At 39.4% G+C, this 16,563-nt stretch overlaps 1 protein-coding gene across 1 annotated transcript in view; it reads left to right on the top strand.

Moving 5' to 3' along the window:
• The window catches only part of AFF2 (ALF transcription elongation factor 2), a 331,562-nt gene that overhangs the window by 296,327 nt on the left and 18,672 nt on the right, over positions 1-16,563 (top strand). The window contains exons 12-17 of the mRNA XM_054388853.1: positions 2,258-2,477; positions 3,015-4,034; positions 6,154-6,278; positions 12,411-12,645; positions 14,490-14,629; positions 15,172-15,235. Coding sequence (XP_054244828.1) covers positions 2,258-2,477; positions 3,015-4,034; positions 6,154-6,278; positions 12,411-12,645; positions 14,490-14,629; positions 15,172-15,235 — 1,804 coding nt within the window. The remainder of the gene's footprint in view (positions 1-2,257; positions 2,478-3,014; positions 4,035-6,153; positions 6,279-12,410; positions 12,646-14,489; positions 14,630-15,171; positions 15,236-16,563) is intronic.

A 16,563-nucleotide genomic window follows, 5' to 3' on the forward strand; every position in this document is an offset into this window, starting at 1 on the left:
CTTCATCTTCACAAGCAGGACTGTGGGAACTGGAGGTTTCAGGAAGGATGAAACCTTAATAGTGCCATATTCACTTCCATTTTGGTTTGAAAACAGAAAATAGAAGTGAAGCAGATGAGGTTCTCAGATTTAGGGATAAAGTAATTTCTAAATTACAACTTTGTTGTTCTGATAAGTCCATAAATATCTTCTTTTTTTTCCCCCAAAACTAAGGTTTTATTTTAGTGTTTTAGAATGGAATTGGAATGTTTACCCCCGCAGTTTGGGAATCCTTTACTTTTTTTCCCTGTTGTTTATTTGGTTTGGTTTGGTTTTTTCCTTTTCTTTTCTTTTTTCCTTCTTCTTGGAAATAATTATAATGAAGTAGGAAAACTGTTTTTATCTACTTTAAATGTTTTCCAAATAGAAAATTTAAGACCAAAATTACAAGATTTAGTTGAAAAGCAAACTCACCTTCAAATACATTCACTTTTACTCCACTTTTCTCTTTCCTTGTTTACTGTATAAAAAAAAAAAAAAAGTGAAAAATCCATTTCCCTACACTTTCTTGAGCTTCACTGAAGGGGAGGTATAAAGAAAAACAAGTGTACAAGTGGTTTCCAAAAATAATGACATTAAATACAAAGTGCAAGATCTGGTTTTGTTGTTTGTTTAGGGTTTGGTTTTTTTTATTCAGTAATGTTTAGTTTTCCATAATACTTTTGCAAATGCCCATATTTTTAAAATCCTGTCTACTTTTATTTACCTGTTACTTCCTGTTGAAATTTTTAAAGTAGTTCTATTTGAGTCAGTTGAGTGAAGAGCCTCTATAAGAAGAACAAAGAAAAAAAAAAGTATATCACTTAATGAGCAGCAAAGTTAGTGATCTGCAGCAATTACCCAAGTGAGTAATTTTGTTTCATTAATGCACCCTAAAGCACCAAGCTGTTTTGTCAATGGGCACTGCAGGACCATTGCAGTGCTCAAAGAGACAGTTATGTTACCAACTGCGGTGTAAGGGATAGGTTTACCAACAAGCAGGGAGAGAGAAAGTAGCTTAGTGTAAGAAAATTAAAGACCATCTATTATTGTCACAAAAGCCAGTGGCAGTACTTGTAAAGACTCTAGCAGAGCAGGGTCACACAACAGGCTTTTTTCTGGCTTTCCCAAATTTCAGTTTCTTGGCTACTGTGCATTTTTAAGAGGGCATTTGATGCACATAGCATCTGATATTGAAAGGGGAAGAAGGGCATGTACCTGGCTTATTTGCATTCTTCTTGAGGGAAAGTAGAAAAGTAGATAACAGAAAGCAAGGCAGAGCTGTATTGTAATTTCTAAGCATCTCTGGATCACTCAATAAGGGACACACAGCATATGATGTATTAAGGTGAAATATTGAATATCCATAAAGGAGTACTAGCAAATGGTGTCAAATTTCAAACACTTTGCTTTGTCAGCCTCACAAATTTAAAATCAATGATCAAAAAGTCTCTGTATAGATCAGCTGAAGAGACATAAAACTTTATGGTTATCTCTGTGACACAAAAAAAAAAAAAAAAAAGGAAAAAAAAAGTTTAAATTAAAGATGAGTTTGTAAAGACTCAGAATGGCAGAATTCTGTAGTGGGGTCATCCAGCCTCTCAGTTTAGAAATAAATGCTGAAGAAAAACAATGGCACCCAGTGCACTGCTGGTAAACACAACTTAGAGGACAGTTGAACATGTAGAAAAACGGATTTCAGAGAGAGGTTTAGTTTTGGCATTAATGACATTTTTTCACTGCATTATCACAAACATGAGAGAAAAAAACTGGTATAAATAAAAAATTCTTGGGCAGTCCCTGGAGACTTGTCAAAAATGTGTAGTTTTTGTATGCTGCAGTGTAGACATATTCATTAAAATTAATTTTTAAAATGCCCTGCCCAATATTAGTTGCCTGGTGTCCTTCCTTTAATCATAAATTATAAATGAACTGGCAAAAAAATGAAGAAACCAGGATTCCATTAATGAATTATTTAAGTGTGATTGTTAGTTTTCACAATCATTGGGCTAATAAGCTCAGGCTTGTGCCACTGTGGTGTTTCTCATTTGAGGGTGATGATGATGGTGTTATTAACACCATTATCAGTGTGTCCCATGAAGCATAAACCTGACCAGCTCCTTTGGTGGTTACGCGGTGGCATGGCCACTGGAGCTTTCACCTGGTCTGTACTGCAGAAGAGTGGGTTGACACCAAGGAAAGTCAGTGTGAACAGGGTGCTCTGGGTGGCTCACGCCAGAGCAACACTTAAAAAAGACAAGCAGCATACTGACACCAGAGGATCTTCTCCCCACAGCAGCCTGCCAGTGCCAGCGGCACACTCAACTGGCTTGGCCCATTCCAGTGGTGGCTCCGGCAGCTCCAGTGAGTCCGAGAGCAGCTCTGAGTCCGACTCCGACAGTGAGAGCAGCTCCAGTGACAGCGAGTGCAACGAGGAGTCACGCAGTGCCACACCAGAGGTAAAGCCACACGCTCACCTCAGCTCCTCACCAGCGGGGGCTCAGAGGGGAAAGAGTGGAAGGGAGTGAAATCTTGCTCTCTCTTAGGAAAATGTTGGAATTCTGTGCTGTTTGATGCTGTTGACTTTTCTATCCCTTTGTGGATTTACGTGTGTGACCCATATAGACATTCTAGCTTTTGGAAGAATCCTTCTGGCCTACATTTGAATTGCTTTAAAGAAATATTTAGATTTTTGCCGGTAGCTAGAGAAGATTTTATTGACACAGTATTCAGCTGGGACTAAGGAAAGGCAACATGACAAAACTATGTCTTCAGGGACCAGCTAAACTTTTTAGTTGTATTAAATTTCTCCAGGGCCACATTGTAAACCAGATAAGAAAGCCTAATTAACCATAAATACTCCATAAATACTCCCATAAAACTAGCAGTCACCACAAGTTGACTGAAATAAAAGGGTACATTTAAAACATTCTTATTTAAAGGGAAAAGCGTTGCCTCTGTCTGAGATATGTTCCTTGTCATTCTTCAAACTGCAGCCTGAACCTCCCTCTACAAACAAATGGCAGCTGGATAAATGGCTAAATAAAGTGAACCCCCACAACAAGACCATCATCAACAATCAAAATGAGCCTCACAGCGAGACCAGCTCCCAGGCCCAGAGCAACCAGCAGGCTGAAGGGCCAAACAAAGGGAAGCTCAACAGCAGCCTGCCCCCAGCCGATTCCAAAGACCGGGCAATCCTTAGTCCCATCCGAGAGAAAGCCAAACCACGGGTTGCCCAGAAAACCCCAGAGGCAAAAAGCTCCAAGCAGAAGTCACCAGCTCATAATGAGCCAACTTCACAAAGGACTACTGGGAAAAAGCAACCCAAAAAGGTAGAAAGGACTTCCAGTGTAGAAGAGTATAACTGGCCCAAACCAAATAATACCAGCAACACTCCCAAAGAAAAAGAAACACAGGAACCCCCCGAGCAGCCAAAGGTTCGAACTAAAGCAGCAGTTGGGAAGACTGCTCCAAGGAAAGAACCCCGAACTAGCACAGGTCTCGCTTCAGAGAAGAAAAAGTACAGAGGTCCCAGCAAAATTGTCCCTAAGTCCCGGGAATTCATTGAAACAGATTCATCTACTTCTGACTCAAATACAGACCAGGAGGAGAGCTTGCAGGCTAAGATATTGCCAGCTTGCACTGGGTCTGGCAATGGTGTCAAAGTGAAGGACACTGGCAGTAACATCCTCAGTGTAAGTAGTTTAACTAGCAATAGCAGCAGCACGTCCATTGACCAGACCAGCAACGACTTGGAGGAGCAGCTCTTTTCTCCTATCCCAATCGTACAAAATGAACTTCTGTCCCCACTGAGAGAATATGAAGAACTCAAATCTCTGTGGGTGAAAATAGACCTTAGTTTACTCTCTAGGATACCTGGACAAGAGCCTTTTGAGACCACATCTGTGAAAAGTGAACCAAGAGAGGCAAATGTGAAACACAGGCGACCATCTCGAGAGTCCCCTACCCCAGCAGCTGAAAAACCACCCACAAAATCCAAAAGGAAACACAAGGTAAGTTGCTTTCATTGTTTGGAGGAAAACACAGAATTTCTATGCATCCTCGAGGTAAAGACTGCAGTCAGTGATACCTCACTACCTCTGCAGCAGGGCTGGAAGGAGGCATCGTAACACTACAGCTTTATTGTTGTTACAAAGGACGTAGATTTACAAGTGCATTACAAATTAACATCAGAAACTAGTGAAAAAAACCCTCCAGCTGTCAAAATCAATGAACAATGCATTTATTTTTTTTAAGTGGTCTTACAAGCTTTTCCACTTTGTTTGCTCACCCATTAATTTCTGGTGTTTTGTAATCTGCAGAAAGGTTCCCAGTGATGAGTTTGTATTACTGTGGGTTCAGCCATACCCAGAAAACGTGAATTCTATTTGGAAGGCAGGTTTTACTGTCTGCAGAATTACAGCATTGTCACTGCTGGCTTAAACAGGCACAGCTTCATTACAGTCAATGGAGTGGTGCTTGCTTATTCTTCTGGTGAATTTGGTCTTTATAATGTTTTGGTGTACAAATGAATGTGATTTCATAGAAATGTCATTTGCTTAATTAGCTGCTTTCTCTACACAGCTACCTGAAAACACAAATATATTTCGACATAATGCATTATGGGTTATGTGGTTTATGTTATTTATGCCCAAGGGTATCCTATCTTGTGGGATATGACAGTATACTTCAAACTAAACGTGTTTTCAGAAAAGAAACTGAAGTTTTTTGTAACAAATGAGTTTTTGTAGTGAGTTTTTCCAGCTGAAATGGGTTGTGCTTTGGTCTGTATGCAAGAATTCATCATAGTATCATCATATACCCCAAATTTTATAAATCATTATGAATGTGACTCCAGCTGTCTGTTCTAGTGGACTTCTTGAAACCCTGAGTTTGAGCAGTGCAGTGGTATGAGACAGTTAATACAAGACAAAGACAGACAATACCACGCAGACAGAGGGTCTGTACCACTGTCTACATGAGTCACCGCACTGGCTCCTTCCCTGTTGTATTAAAGTAGGAGTAATCACATGAGTAAACCTAGCAGATTTTTATTCAATTTATATGCTAGCTGTGCACTAAAAGCAGAAATGTAAGAAGGAAGGAGAAAAGAAAGAGGAAAGGGATGTATCAATGTCCATGCTTATGTGTATGTATGAGTACACCAGGATGTGTATTAACTATACCAAAACCTCCTTGCTAGGTAACTTTACTGGAGCATCTATATGATAGAGAAAAAATCTTGCCTAAAACATGAGTATAGTGTTGGCAACTGTGGGCTCCAAGGGAAAAGAAAATAAAGGATTATATGAAAGCTGAACCTTGTAATTTCATTAGCTGGAACTTGGAATCAGAAAGTAACCAAATGAGGAATCTCTCCCTGGGACCATACACACCTAAGCTACACTCTGAAACAGCCCATTCAGATTCTTTGTGATTGTTTACTGCTATCCAAGGGAAAACAAACCACTTAGGATGACTTGAGGGTATATCAACAGTTAAAAGAGGGTAGGGGGAGCCTGATTTGTGTTTCAAAATCATGCTATTAAAAGATTTATTTCAGCCATCTACTAGTGGGCTTGAAGGCTGATATGAAGGTTCCAGTGACAGAGCAGTAATCGGCTTTGCTTGTATCATCCTAGTTCAGGCACAAAAGTCATGCATCAGGGAATCTTTCAAAGCAAATTTTAAACCAGCTATCGCTGTTAATGCCTATCTCCACTCAGTCCTGTAGACTTTTAGCCCTGTGAGGAATACTTACTCAAGGAAGTTTTCCCATCAAGTTCCATTAAGTCAATGAGTAGAAGCTATTTACTTGAGTGAGTTTTGGTGCTATCAAGTCACTCCATCTGAATTATTAATTAAATTCTAGTGCACTACAGAAGATAACTATAGCACATGAAGTGTTTTGCTTCCTAATTATCTGGCTGTGTCACTTGTTATATAACTTCACATCATGTGTTTGGAGCACGTTTTAGCCCTGATTTCAGGTGACTTTCACTTCTCTTAGACCAGTATTTTAACTGCTTCTACTGTAAAGAAAATAACACTGAGATTCCTGAGCTCCTCTTAATGACGAGTAAAATTGTGCATAGATGCTGGATGTTTCAAGCCATACCTTTTTTGTTAAAGCAGACAGAAAGCCTGGATACCTTTGTTGAAAGCAAGAAGCAGCGCCTGGAGGATCCTTCAGCTTCATGCCTGCTCCCACCTTGTATCTCTCCAATACCGAATCACAGATTGACCAGCACTAAAGAGTAAGTGTGTTTTGTTTTTTTATTTGTGGAACATTCATAAGGGATTTCACAGCACTGTTCTACAAATGCTTTTGCTCTAGAGCCAGATGGGCTTTACAGCCCATAAGCATAAGTGACCCTGCATTGCTATTCCCATCCATCAGGAAGACAATCCACATGGGTTTGGACGAGATTCATTCATCCTTCTGATGGACTACAGAAATTTAGAGTGCCACCACAATCCTGGTGTATTCTGCTATCCCTTACCATGTCCTTTTGACGTTCTTTGTTGCCCTCATCATCCTTACCCTCTGTGGCCAGAGAATCCTACTAAAAGTGGGTTTTATTTGATTGTCTGGCTTTTGGGGTTATTTTAAAATAATTTTCATATGAGACAGTTCTCTGTTTTATTGAACAAAACAGTGACTTTGCCATTCACTTCAGCGGCTCTAACTCTGTAACTGTGCATACAGCAATGCCAGGGGTGACCATCCTAAATGATTCAGACATACGTGCTTTGTATTTCAGCAGACACAGAATCGAAGAGTTTGTGCCTTTCAGTGTCTTTGAGAGATGGCTATAATGCTTGAGCAAACAGGCACCACATAAATAATGATTCTGATTAGTATAATCACAAGATTAACATTCTATAAATAACCAAAGAGTCCAATTCCCTTCTGTCATCAATTCTGTGCTTTCTGCTTCACACTAGGGCAAGCAGAGAATCAAACCCACCTTGTGCTTCTGAAAACAGTTTGTAGCACTATTTAAATTTAGATAGATTAACAAATAATTCTTGAAATAGCACACACAATTTCAAATCCATGAAGAAGGTTGAGCATAATTTTACTTCTATTGGTGCAATTACAGAGTAACTTCAGTCCTTCAACTAGCCCTTAATTCTACCACTGAGAAAATCAGCATTGGAGCCTGGAAAAGGCAGATGACTTGAAAGTTACAGTGTGATCTGTAACATGTTGAACATTTGATACACATCGTGGTGGGTGTTGCCTGATTGTCATTGCTAGAAATACAATGAGCACAGATATATTGCACAGGGAATGAAAGATTATCCATTCCCAACACCTCCACAATCCATTAAAAAAATCTTTCTATTCTTGTCACCAGCAAGCCCTAAGGATCCACCCCCAACCTGATGTTTCTTAATTTGAGCTTGTTTTCCAGGTCATTAATTTGATTCCTTGGAGCTTTCAAGCCTTTGGTATTCTCTGTTAAAATATAATTGTGTCCATCAATAGTTATTTCCATATGCTAGCTTTTCCTGTCATCTGCCTGAAGTTTTAAAACAAAATTTTCTTTTCCACTGTAGCAGCTGACACCTGGATCACACTGCATTTGTTATTAGTATCTTTTGAGTTGGCCTGAAACAAATGCAATATTGTTTGATAATTCAGGTCTTCAACTCCCAGAGATGTGCAACTGAATATAGATCAACATATTTCCCACAAGATTAAGAAGCTGGCTGAACTGTATGACGACAAAGTTCTGGAGAGCCCCAGATTGTTTTTAAGCAGTCAGTAGTGATTCTGTCTGTGTTAATAGAATTTTAAGGAGAGGAAGAAGAAAGGGGAAGCTAAAAGTCAACTGTTCAAGGGCATTGGGAAAAATAACACTTCAGTAGTAAAAGGTTGAAAGACAGGCTTTGCCATTTGCTCCTTTATTCCCAAAGGTTTTACATTTTCTTTTACAACTCCTAAATCTCTATATAAGGACTTTCAGAAATGAGGATGATTCAGTTACAGGTGTAATGAGGTCTTATCTGTTAAGAAGATGTAACATCCAGTGGTGGATGCTCTCACTTGGGAAGAACCTTAGGTCCCAGCCTTTAGAACTTGATCCCTATGCCAACAACCCAAATTTCCCAAGGGAGACTTTGGAGAGTTTCATAGGATTTTATTATAGACACAAGAATGTTTTGACAGAAAGACTGTGGTCTGTGGGGACAAAATTTGTAGGGATTCAGGAATCTGAATGAATCAGTGAAAGATAGGCCATACCTATGCTTTTGCAGCTCCCACTGGCTGCCTATGATTTAGACATTTGAATACATTTATCTCGTAATCTTGTCCTAAATATATGGGCTCAATAAAACAAGCAAAGATGCATGTTACATGTCTAATATGGGCAGTTATATGCCTAATCTTCACAATTTTCTATGGCTACATGTACAATTTGAGTGTAGAAATTTCCGATGGTCAGCGGTGAATTTAAAAGCCATTCACACAACCCAAAAGCTGATTTGTATCATGTGGTCATTTCTTAAGCAACTAGTTATCTTTCTATTTGCTCCTTCCTTCACACACTTTGGGGCTCATGCCTTTTCATAAAGCTGATGTGACACTTAGAATTATTCAGAGTATTGCCACTTTCTTTTCTCTATTTCTGATATTTCATAATGAATGAATAGATAATACTGCGGTTTGGCCAAGCAGTTCACAGTAATACCTTGAAACACTTCTGGGAGGCTGGATTTTTGTCAGATCAGCTGCCTACTTTGCAGCAGAGGACTATTAATGTATTTACTTTCTTGCCAGAGCAATTTTAATTTAATGTGCTGCTAAATATCATTTATATCTCAATACCTCAGTCCCAAGACAGAACACTATTTGGCAGTTTGTAACAACACAAAGAGTTATTTGCTGTGCAAAGTTTGACTGAATTTAAAACTAGACTCATACCAGTGAAACATGCCTGCTATCTAACAGGCACACTGGAAGTCTGGCTGAAGTGAGTATTTCAGCCTGTTTCCAAGATTTGCTGCTCCCTTTTGTTTGGCCTTTCATTAAAGATGCACCTGTACTTGGCAACATATATTAGCCAATCTCTTGGGTATACACAACAGCATTCACTGAGGTGTGTTCATGGCAGAGGCAACCTTCTCCATCTATAACAATGGCTCTAGCTTCATTCAGTTGTTGCCATATGGTCCCAGCTAATGGCAGAAGTGACCTTTCCCAGCTCACCCCCTGCAGAAAATCAGATACACAGTCAGTGTGCACCATTTAACGCTGGACAGGGAGTGGAGGCAAAGGAAAGGCAAGTGATTGGTACAGACATTGGCTTTGTCTCACTAACAGGCCAGAGGAACCACTGCACACCACAAGGAGTGGGTAAAGAAAAGGCAAAGTACTGCAGCTTGAAATGTGAGGGTAGATGGAAATTGTCTCTCTCTCACACACTGATCTCTTATTGATTGTTTGCTTGCTTTCTGCCCTGAAAAACAAACAAACAAACCAGCAGAAGGGGAGCCTTCTCCTTCCTTGATAACTGGCCTTTTCAGACACAAAGATGAAACCCTGCAGCCACAAGACCAGCAGCTCTGCTTGTATTTTTCCCTTGCACTTTTACTGTGTTTCTCCCTAGATTTTAAATATAGTTCAACACTCATGTCAGCAAATTACACCATTGAGTCCTGGTAATTATTGCAATAAATTCATTCAAAATTAGTGATTACTGCAATCAAAGACCAGTTTCTTAGGCCATTAACAGCCCAAAGCAAAGTGACAATCTGGTTAACTGCTGGTAACAACCTATTTCGTGAAGGTTATTGTTGACATAAGTGCTTTGGCATAAATCTGATAGAGGTAACATTGCTAAATAAATTGTCAGCTTAATTCCTGTGAAAACTCATAGTATTAAGTGGGAAATAAGGGGAAAAACGAAAACAAAAACAAAACAGCAGACAGAATTATAACTGTAAGGTATTGCTGAGGTTGCTGGTTTGGGGTTTTTGGGGGTTTTGTTGGGTTTTGTTGTTTGGGTTTTTTTTTTTCAGTTACACAGAAAAACAAACAAACAAACAAAACATCCTCAAGTGCATTTTCCTTTCTTGGTTAAGTCTTCCTGCCCACAGAATGACTTGTGTGCCAGGGCTGAGTAGATGCACCTGTATCTTGGTTTGCCCCATCTTATATTTGTGGAAGTGGTGAAGTTTTAAGTAGTGAAAGTTTAACCACAGTACCTGCAGTCTTCTTAATTTTTTCTTGTACTACTCTCTTAATCTCTTGACCTCTATGTAGCAGCTGAGGGATGCTGCTTTGACTGCTTTGTATGAGCATTAGATTTCCCCATACAGTGGTAGACTGTGTAAGCAAAAGTCCTGCAATTAGCCCTGGAAATTGCCACAGATGTGCTGAGAAACCTTGCTAGTTGTACAGGGTCAGATATCAGTGGCTTGTATTCAGTTTTTCTTCAGATGCTTTTGAGATAGATCTGCCAGTTTTGGTTGCTCTTCTTTTTTACAAGGCTGTACCAGGGAGAAGGAAGAGTTCCACACTCTTCCATGCTGTGTGGGGAGAACCATTTTGCTCTGTGCTCCCACTCACATGTGCATGTTCAGGGTTCACTGAGTAGGCCACTTGGGAGGCAGAGGGTTTGGATTCTGCTCCTAGGTATTTCATTTAACTATGTCTCATTTGCTCTGTACAATCCAAAAACGCAAGCACACTTTCTAGGGACAGTGCTTACCTGCCTTTGGAAAACTTTCCTGCGGAAAAAATTCAGAGTATTGTGCCATAGCTATAGTAATTTGTCTGAGTTCCAAAAATGCCCTTTGGGGATAAGAAAGCTAGTAGATGAGGCTTTGAGTGAGAATTTTTTTAAGGACATGTTGCAGGACCACATGTGCATGAAATCAGTCTCCTCAAAGAACTGCCAGCCTCTTTCAGCCTGGTTGCTTTCCTTTGATCTTCTTGAGGCCCATGTGTTTTCTGAGCAGGACAGCATCCATACCAGCCCTACTGTAAAACAAGATGAATTCTGTGCTCCCTTTATTTCTTCAGTCTGAAGATATTTCATATCAGAGTATCAAATAAGATATTTTAACTCCGCTTCAGCCAAACTAAAGCAGTTTTTAGTAGAAGGGCTATGAAACATGGGAAGTTTCTTTGATTTCATTCTATGATTTCATATTTAGGCTAAAATATTTTTGTATCACTGAAGGTCAAAAATATAGGAATGCACAAAGCATGTGTTGCTGTTGATACTGTTGGTGAAGTTGCAGAATAGGCCAGATTGAAATGAGAGAGAGCTCCAGAACAGGGAATGAAGAAACTTGGGTTTCCTCCTCCTACTACTTTAAGGCAAAGCAGATCTATAATTCCTGACACTGACTTAAAGTGACTGGGAACAAAACATAAATTCTTGTTGACTTAATCTGTTATTGAAATTTTAGTCAATAATCATGAGAAGTAGATGATTGTGTAGTGCAATATTAGATGTCTAACAAAAGATTAAAATTCAGGTTATCTTCATTGACTGAACTACGACAGTACCAAAATAAAAATCTATGAGTAGATTAACATGTTAAACAGTCAATGGAGTGTTGAGGTTTGGGGGTTGATTTTTCAATATATTTGAAGAAAGAAAGGTCTAATAGGTTGGGGGTTTTTGTTTTTACTGCCTATCACAGCTGCCATTTCTAGCCAGCTAACCATTTCTGTACATAAAACAGACAATAGATTATCATATTACGTGAGCTTTCATGTCAAAAACACATTCATTTTCTGAATCACATTCAATTCATCAAACAATATTTGCCAAAGGGCTTTTGCCAATTACAGTGTATCATTTTAATCATTTTAATACACTGTTGAACACTGGTTTTATTCTAGAGGTCAAATAATTGTTATCTTGTTATTGTTGTGCTTATAATTTTGCAGTTGTAATATTCCTTTTTTGGTGCATTTGCCATGTGCTACTATGTTTTTTATCAAAGGTTGCTTATGTGGGTCCTAATCCACCTCCTTAAAAAGATGCTTAAACACATAAATTGTCATATTTAATGTCAGAGGAACTAACCCCATGCATAAAACTTTCCAGCACTTTGCTGAGTCAGAACCTCTGTGACCTCTCAAATGAAGACTGACTCAAATTAGCATTTAAATTGGGTGCAATTTGTACTAATGCACTGCAAGTTGTCCTCCAAAGCAGAGGTTTCTGTAGCCCTTGAAAGGCAGAGGTATCTCTTCTGATTTCACTTCCTGTCCCTTTTGACTTATCTCTGAGGACATGGGGACAGCAGGACATAGCTGAGGGTAGAGCTGGCTTCTCGGTAAATAAAATCTAGAGCTTTGTGCTATGGAGGGTTAACCAAGGTTCTTGAAATGCAGCTGCTTCTTTTCTGTATCCCAGGAGCAACAGTAATTCAGTGAAGAAGGTGGCAAAGAAAAAAGAAGAGAAGCTGTTCCCTCCTCCTTTATCCCCCCTCTTGGATGAGCCTGTGCACCGGCGGCACAGTGTTGAAAACAGCTCCTTCAACCAAGAGAACAGTATCACAAGCACCTCTCAGACCAGCAGTTCTTCCTCCTCTGTTTCTAAACACAGAAAGAATGAAAATAAGTCCTCTTCTAACCCCAAAGGAATCTGTGTAAGTAACGGACCTCAGTTTCTGGAAGTGAACAAGATAAAATTAACTTAGGCTTGTTCCATTTATTTTGTTTCCCAATATCTACCGCTTATGTAGACCCACTCAAGTGCAGCAGGGAGTGGATATTTGGAGAGCTGGGCATAAGCAACTCTTGTATGTTCCATTTTTAGGTCAGCATTAGGCATCTACTTGGCCCTGGGTGTCACTCCCTGAAGCCCTAATCCCTAAGCCTCAGAGGAGAGCTTTTGCAGGCACGAACTAGCTGCAGTTAGTCCCTTAATTCTGTAGCTACAACACACATTTTGAAAACAAAATTTCAAGAATTTTGGTATCCATCACCTGAATAATTACCTCAAATCCTCATCCAGAATTAAGCACTCTTGTTATAACGACCTAAACTAAACAGGCAATAAAAATCTAGCAAAAAGATGCCTCTCCATAGCATACTCAACATGGCATTATCTTCTCTCAGGTTTGCAGGCTCCCAGCTTCCAGCAGCTTTATTTACACCAAATCTCCAGGAGTTATGTATATAATCTTTTAGACACTGTAAATAGTGGTTTGTTTTTTTCCCCTAAATCCTCATTCTGTTAGGTTTTCACACAGACAGTTCTTTCTTGCTAGCTTTTCACCAGATTCAGATGGTTTTGTATCGAGATGAAAAGAGCCAAATGTCGGAGCTGCATGGCAAATTCAATTTGACATCCTCTTTTAGGGTAAACAGGGAAACTTCACATTTTTGGCCCATTTTAGAAAATAGTCCTCCCTCTAGAGTTTCAAACGTATCATTTAGTATCAAACCTTATTTTTGCATCCCTGTCAAAATTAAATGACAAGAAGAAAATTCTGCCACAGAAAAGGACATGCATAGCCCGATTTTTCACAGTTCGCCGCTTTGTGAGAGGTTGTTACCCTGCACTGTAACAGTAAAACTCACAAGTTGCGTTGGATTGTAGGTGACAAATCGCTTCACCTTATTCATTCATCCCTGTTGCTTTCTGATATCATTGTGTCACTTCAAGCTGCGAGAGTAATACACGTGCCTTCAACTGAAATCAATGCCAAAATGAACTGCATATGTCAGCAAATAAACAATGCTATGTAAACAGCAGGGCCACTTCTTCGCACTCCCAGCTTCCCTAGTCAGGGATTTATCCTTGGTTTATCTGTTACTCTGATACATGAAATATTTGTCTTCTAAAATATCTTAGACTTCTTTCCCTAGTTCATTGGTTCATCTGTAATTTAGTTTATTTGGTTGTGGACTAAGCTTGCAAGTTGCAATTGCATGATTTAAATGATTCTGTTATGCTTCTGGTTTTAATCAATGTAAAGTCACAGCTCCCGACTTCTGCTTTCCATTCTTCTCTGTGTTGCTTGTAGTAAGGGTGAGGAAACTGTTCCTTGCTGAAATTGGATCAGGCTTTTCAGACACCATACAGTTAGATAATAATAACAGGAAAAAAGGTTGCATTAGTGTGATACACCTTGAATGAAGCTGAGTTTACATCCAGCCCTTCTGCATGAGATTTCCCCACCTTTGCTTTAACCTGTGTTTCTAGTCAGTAACACTGTGGTATCCAGGCTGACTTCACCTAAAAGTGTAAGTTGATGAGTTCAGGTGAGGGGTCAGAGATAGAGACATATTGCCTAATGAATCTAATAGGCTTATGTTATGAAGCATGGAAGGATGGTTTGGGGAGTAGTTGGGTATATCTGAGCCTTTTGTTGATTCGGTTTGGGTTTTGTTTGGATGCAGGAGGAGGGGTTGGATCTGCACACTTAGGTGGTTGAAAAATATTTGTTTGAACTATGAAGAGTTACTAAGAGTCCTTGTTTTCTAGGAGGAAGAATCTCACAATACACCAACAGCCAACACCCTTCTTGACACCAGCCACCTAGAAACAGACATCTGGTCTGCAATGCCAATGCTTTCTAATGGGAATTCTGAGCCCAGAAGACCCAAAATAACATTTGATGATGTGTAAGTATTATTGGATCTCTGTACTAGCTGCATGTTATGTAGCTGGGATTTTCATGCAAGCAGAGCTCACAGTAAAAGTGGGTATCTTTGATGGTAATGCAAGCATTGGGCACCTCTGTGGTTAGTGCTGCCCAAAGGCACACACAGTTTTAATCTTTACAAATGAACCGTTGTCACTGATTAATGAAGACTCTGTTGATAAATGTTTTCAGATCATGAATGTTGGTTCACAGTAATTCTTCTTCATTTTTTTTAATTTTAGCTCTCGTAATGGAAACTTCTTATACTTAATTAGTTTAAAATATTTTTCCTTTTCCTCTGTTCAGCACACATTAATGGGTCCTTTGGGTGGCCAGTTTCTACTGCTAGTTATTTTACATTCTGGTCACCCATCATATCTTTGCATACAACAGCTTCAGATTAATATCAGGTTAAGATTTAAAGAGATAAATGGGTGTATATGTTGAAATTGTACTTGCATTTTTCTCAAACAATATTTGTCCAGAAACAAAGACTTGAAATAATTAATTGTGTCTCTTTAGGCTTCACAATGCGGATTATTACATGCAAGAGGCTAAGAAGCTAAAGCATAAAGCTGATGCATTGGTAGGTTGTTACAGGGTTTTTTCCTCTCTTTCTATTGTGGAGCTGGATGTTACAAAAATGTCCATTCTGAGTGTTATCTAAAGCCTTGAGAGACCAAGAGGAACCCTGCTATTGACTAAAACATGCTTCTGATTGTACTCCATAAACACACTGTCCACAAGTGAAACCCCGCACACTATTCTTAGCCTTTAACAATTTCTTCCCAAAGCCCCCAAATCCTTACAATAGCTGGTACCTCTTCCCAGGAGGAGTAACAGTCATGCTGTTTATGAAGGATGTAAGATAATCTCATGAAAGATGATGTGGTTTTGAAATTTGTTTTCCTGTTCACTTTGAGCCTAAAACAACAGTGTTGTAATCTTCCGGAACAGAAAGTTAAGAAAGGCAAATCACCCTCCAACCCATTATCATGTGGTTAAAATGTTTGATATTTCCAATCCAATTGTTTACAATTTGCAAAAATTGATTTTTAAATAGTACATTCATTTTTATTGCATGCTTTTAGGCTGGTGAATAAAGACTCAACACGCTGTTCCCAAAAAATCTTGGAATAGAGTAATTCAGTGCTGGAAAGGCTTTTTCTCTCATTTTACCCCAGATGAAATTCCAGTAAGACTTGCCTCATTTTGCAAAGGGCTTTGATTTTGATAAAGACACTTAATTCAGCAGATTATACTCTATCATAATTTGTTCAATCTACACTCTGCTGGGACTGAAATATTTGTTTTGTACATAGGGACTTTGCTCCCGTATGCTACATAGAGTGCAGAACAACATCTCTTTTAAGCAGGCTTAGTGGAACTGGACTCCTCTAAAATAAAATGACTAAAATGTGTGGCCATTCACTTGTCCCTCAAAATCATAACTGAAAAAGAAGCAGGTGATTATTCACTTCTCACTTCATTATTTGTGAGGTTAATATTATTTTACATCAGAGACTTCATGCTTGGAAATAAGTGATTATCAAAAAAACCCAAAACTAACTCAATCATATTCTGTGTTTTTAAAAACCAAACCAAACAAATCAAAACCACAGCCCTCCCTGTGCCGTTGGTGAGCTGAAGGAGAGTTGGCATCTCAAGCTGCATGCTTCAGCTCTTCAGGTCTTTTGACTTAGGGCACAGTGTTACCAAGCATGTTTTCTGTGGGAGGTGGGTTCAGCTTTTTTGGCGACCTTCCAGTAAGTTAGCAGCCATCTCTCCTGACCTGCCTATTTGCAGAGGTGGTCTGCACTGGCTCCTGCAGCCCAACTCTGCAGAGCATGTTCAGACAGAGCCCTGATGTGCACACAGGAAGGGCTGGCAGAAGCAGACTGACAAGACCTCCCA

The sequence above is a fragment of the Indicator indicator genome, chromosome 17 (genome assembly GCF_027791375.1).
Source record: "Indicator indicator isolate 239-I01 chromosome 17, UM_Iind_1.1, whole genome shotgun sequence".
In the NCBI taxonomy this organism is placed as follows: Eukaryota; Metazoa; Chordata; class Aves; order Piciformes; family Indicatoridae; genus Indicator; species Indicator indicator.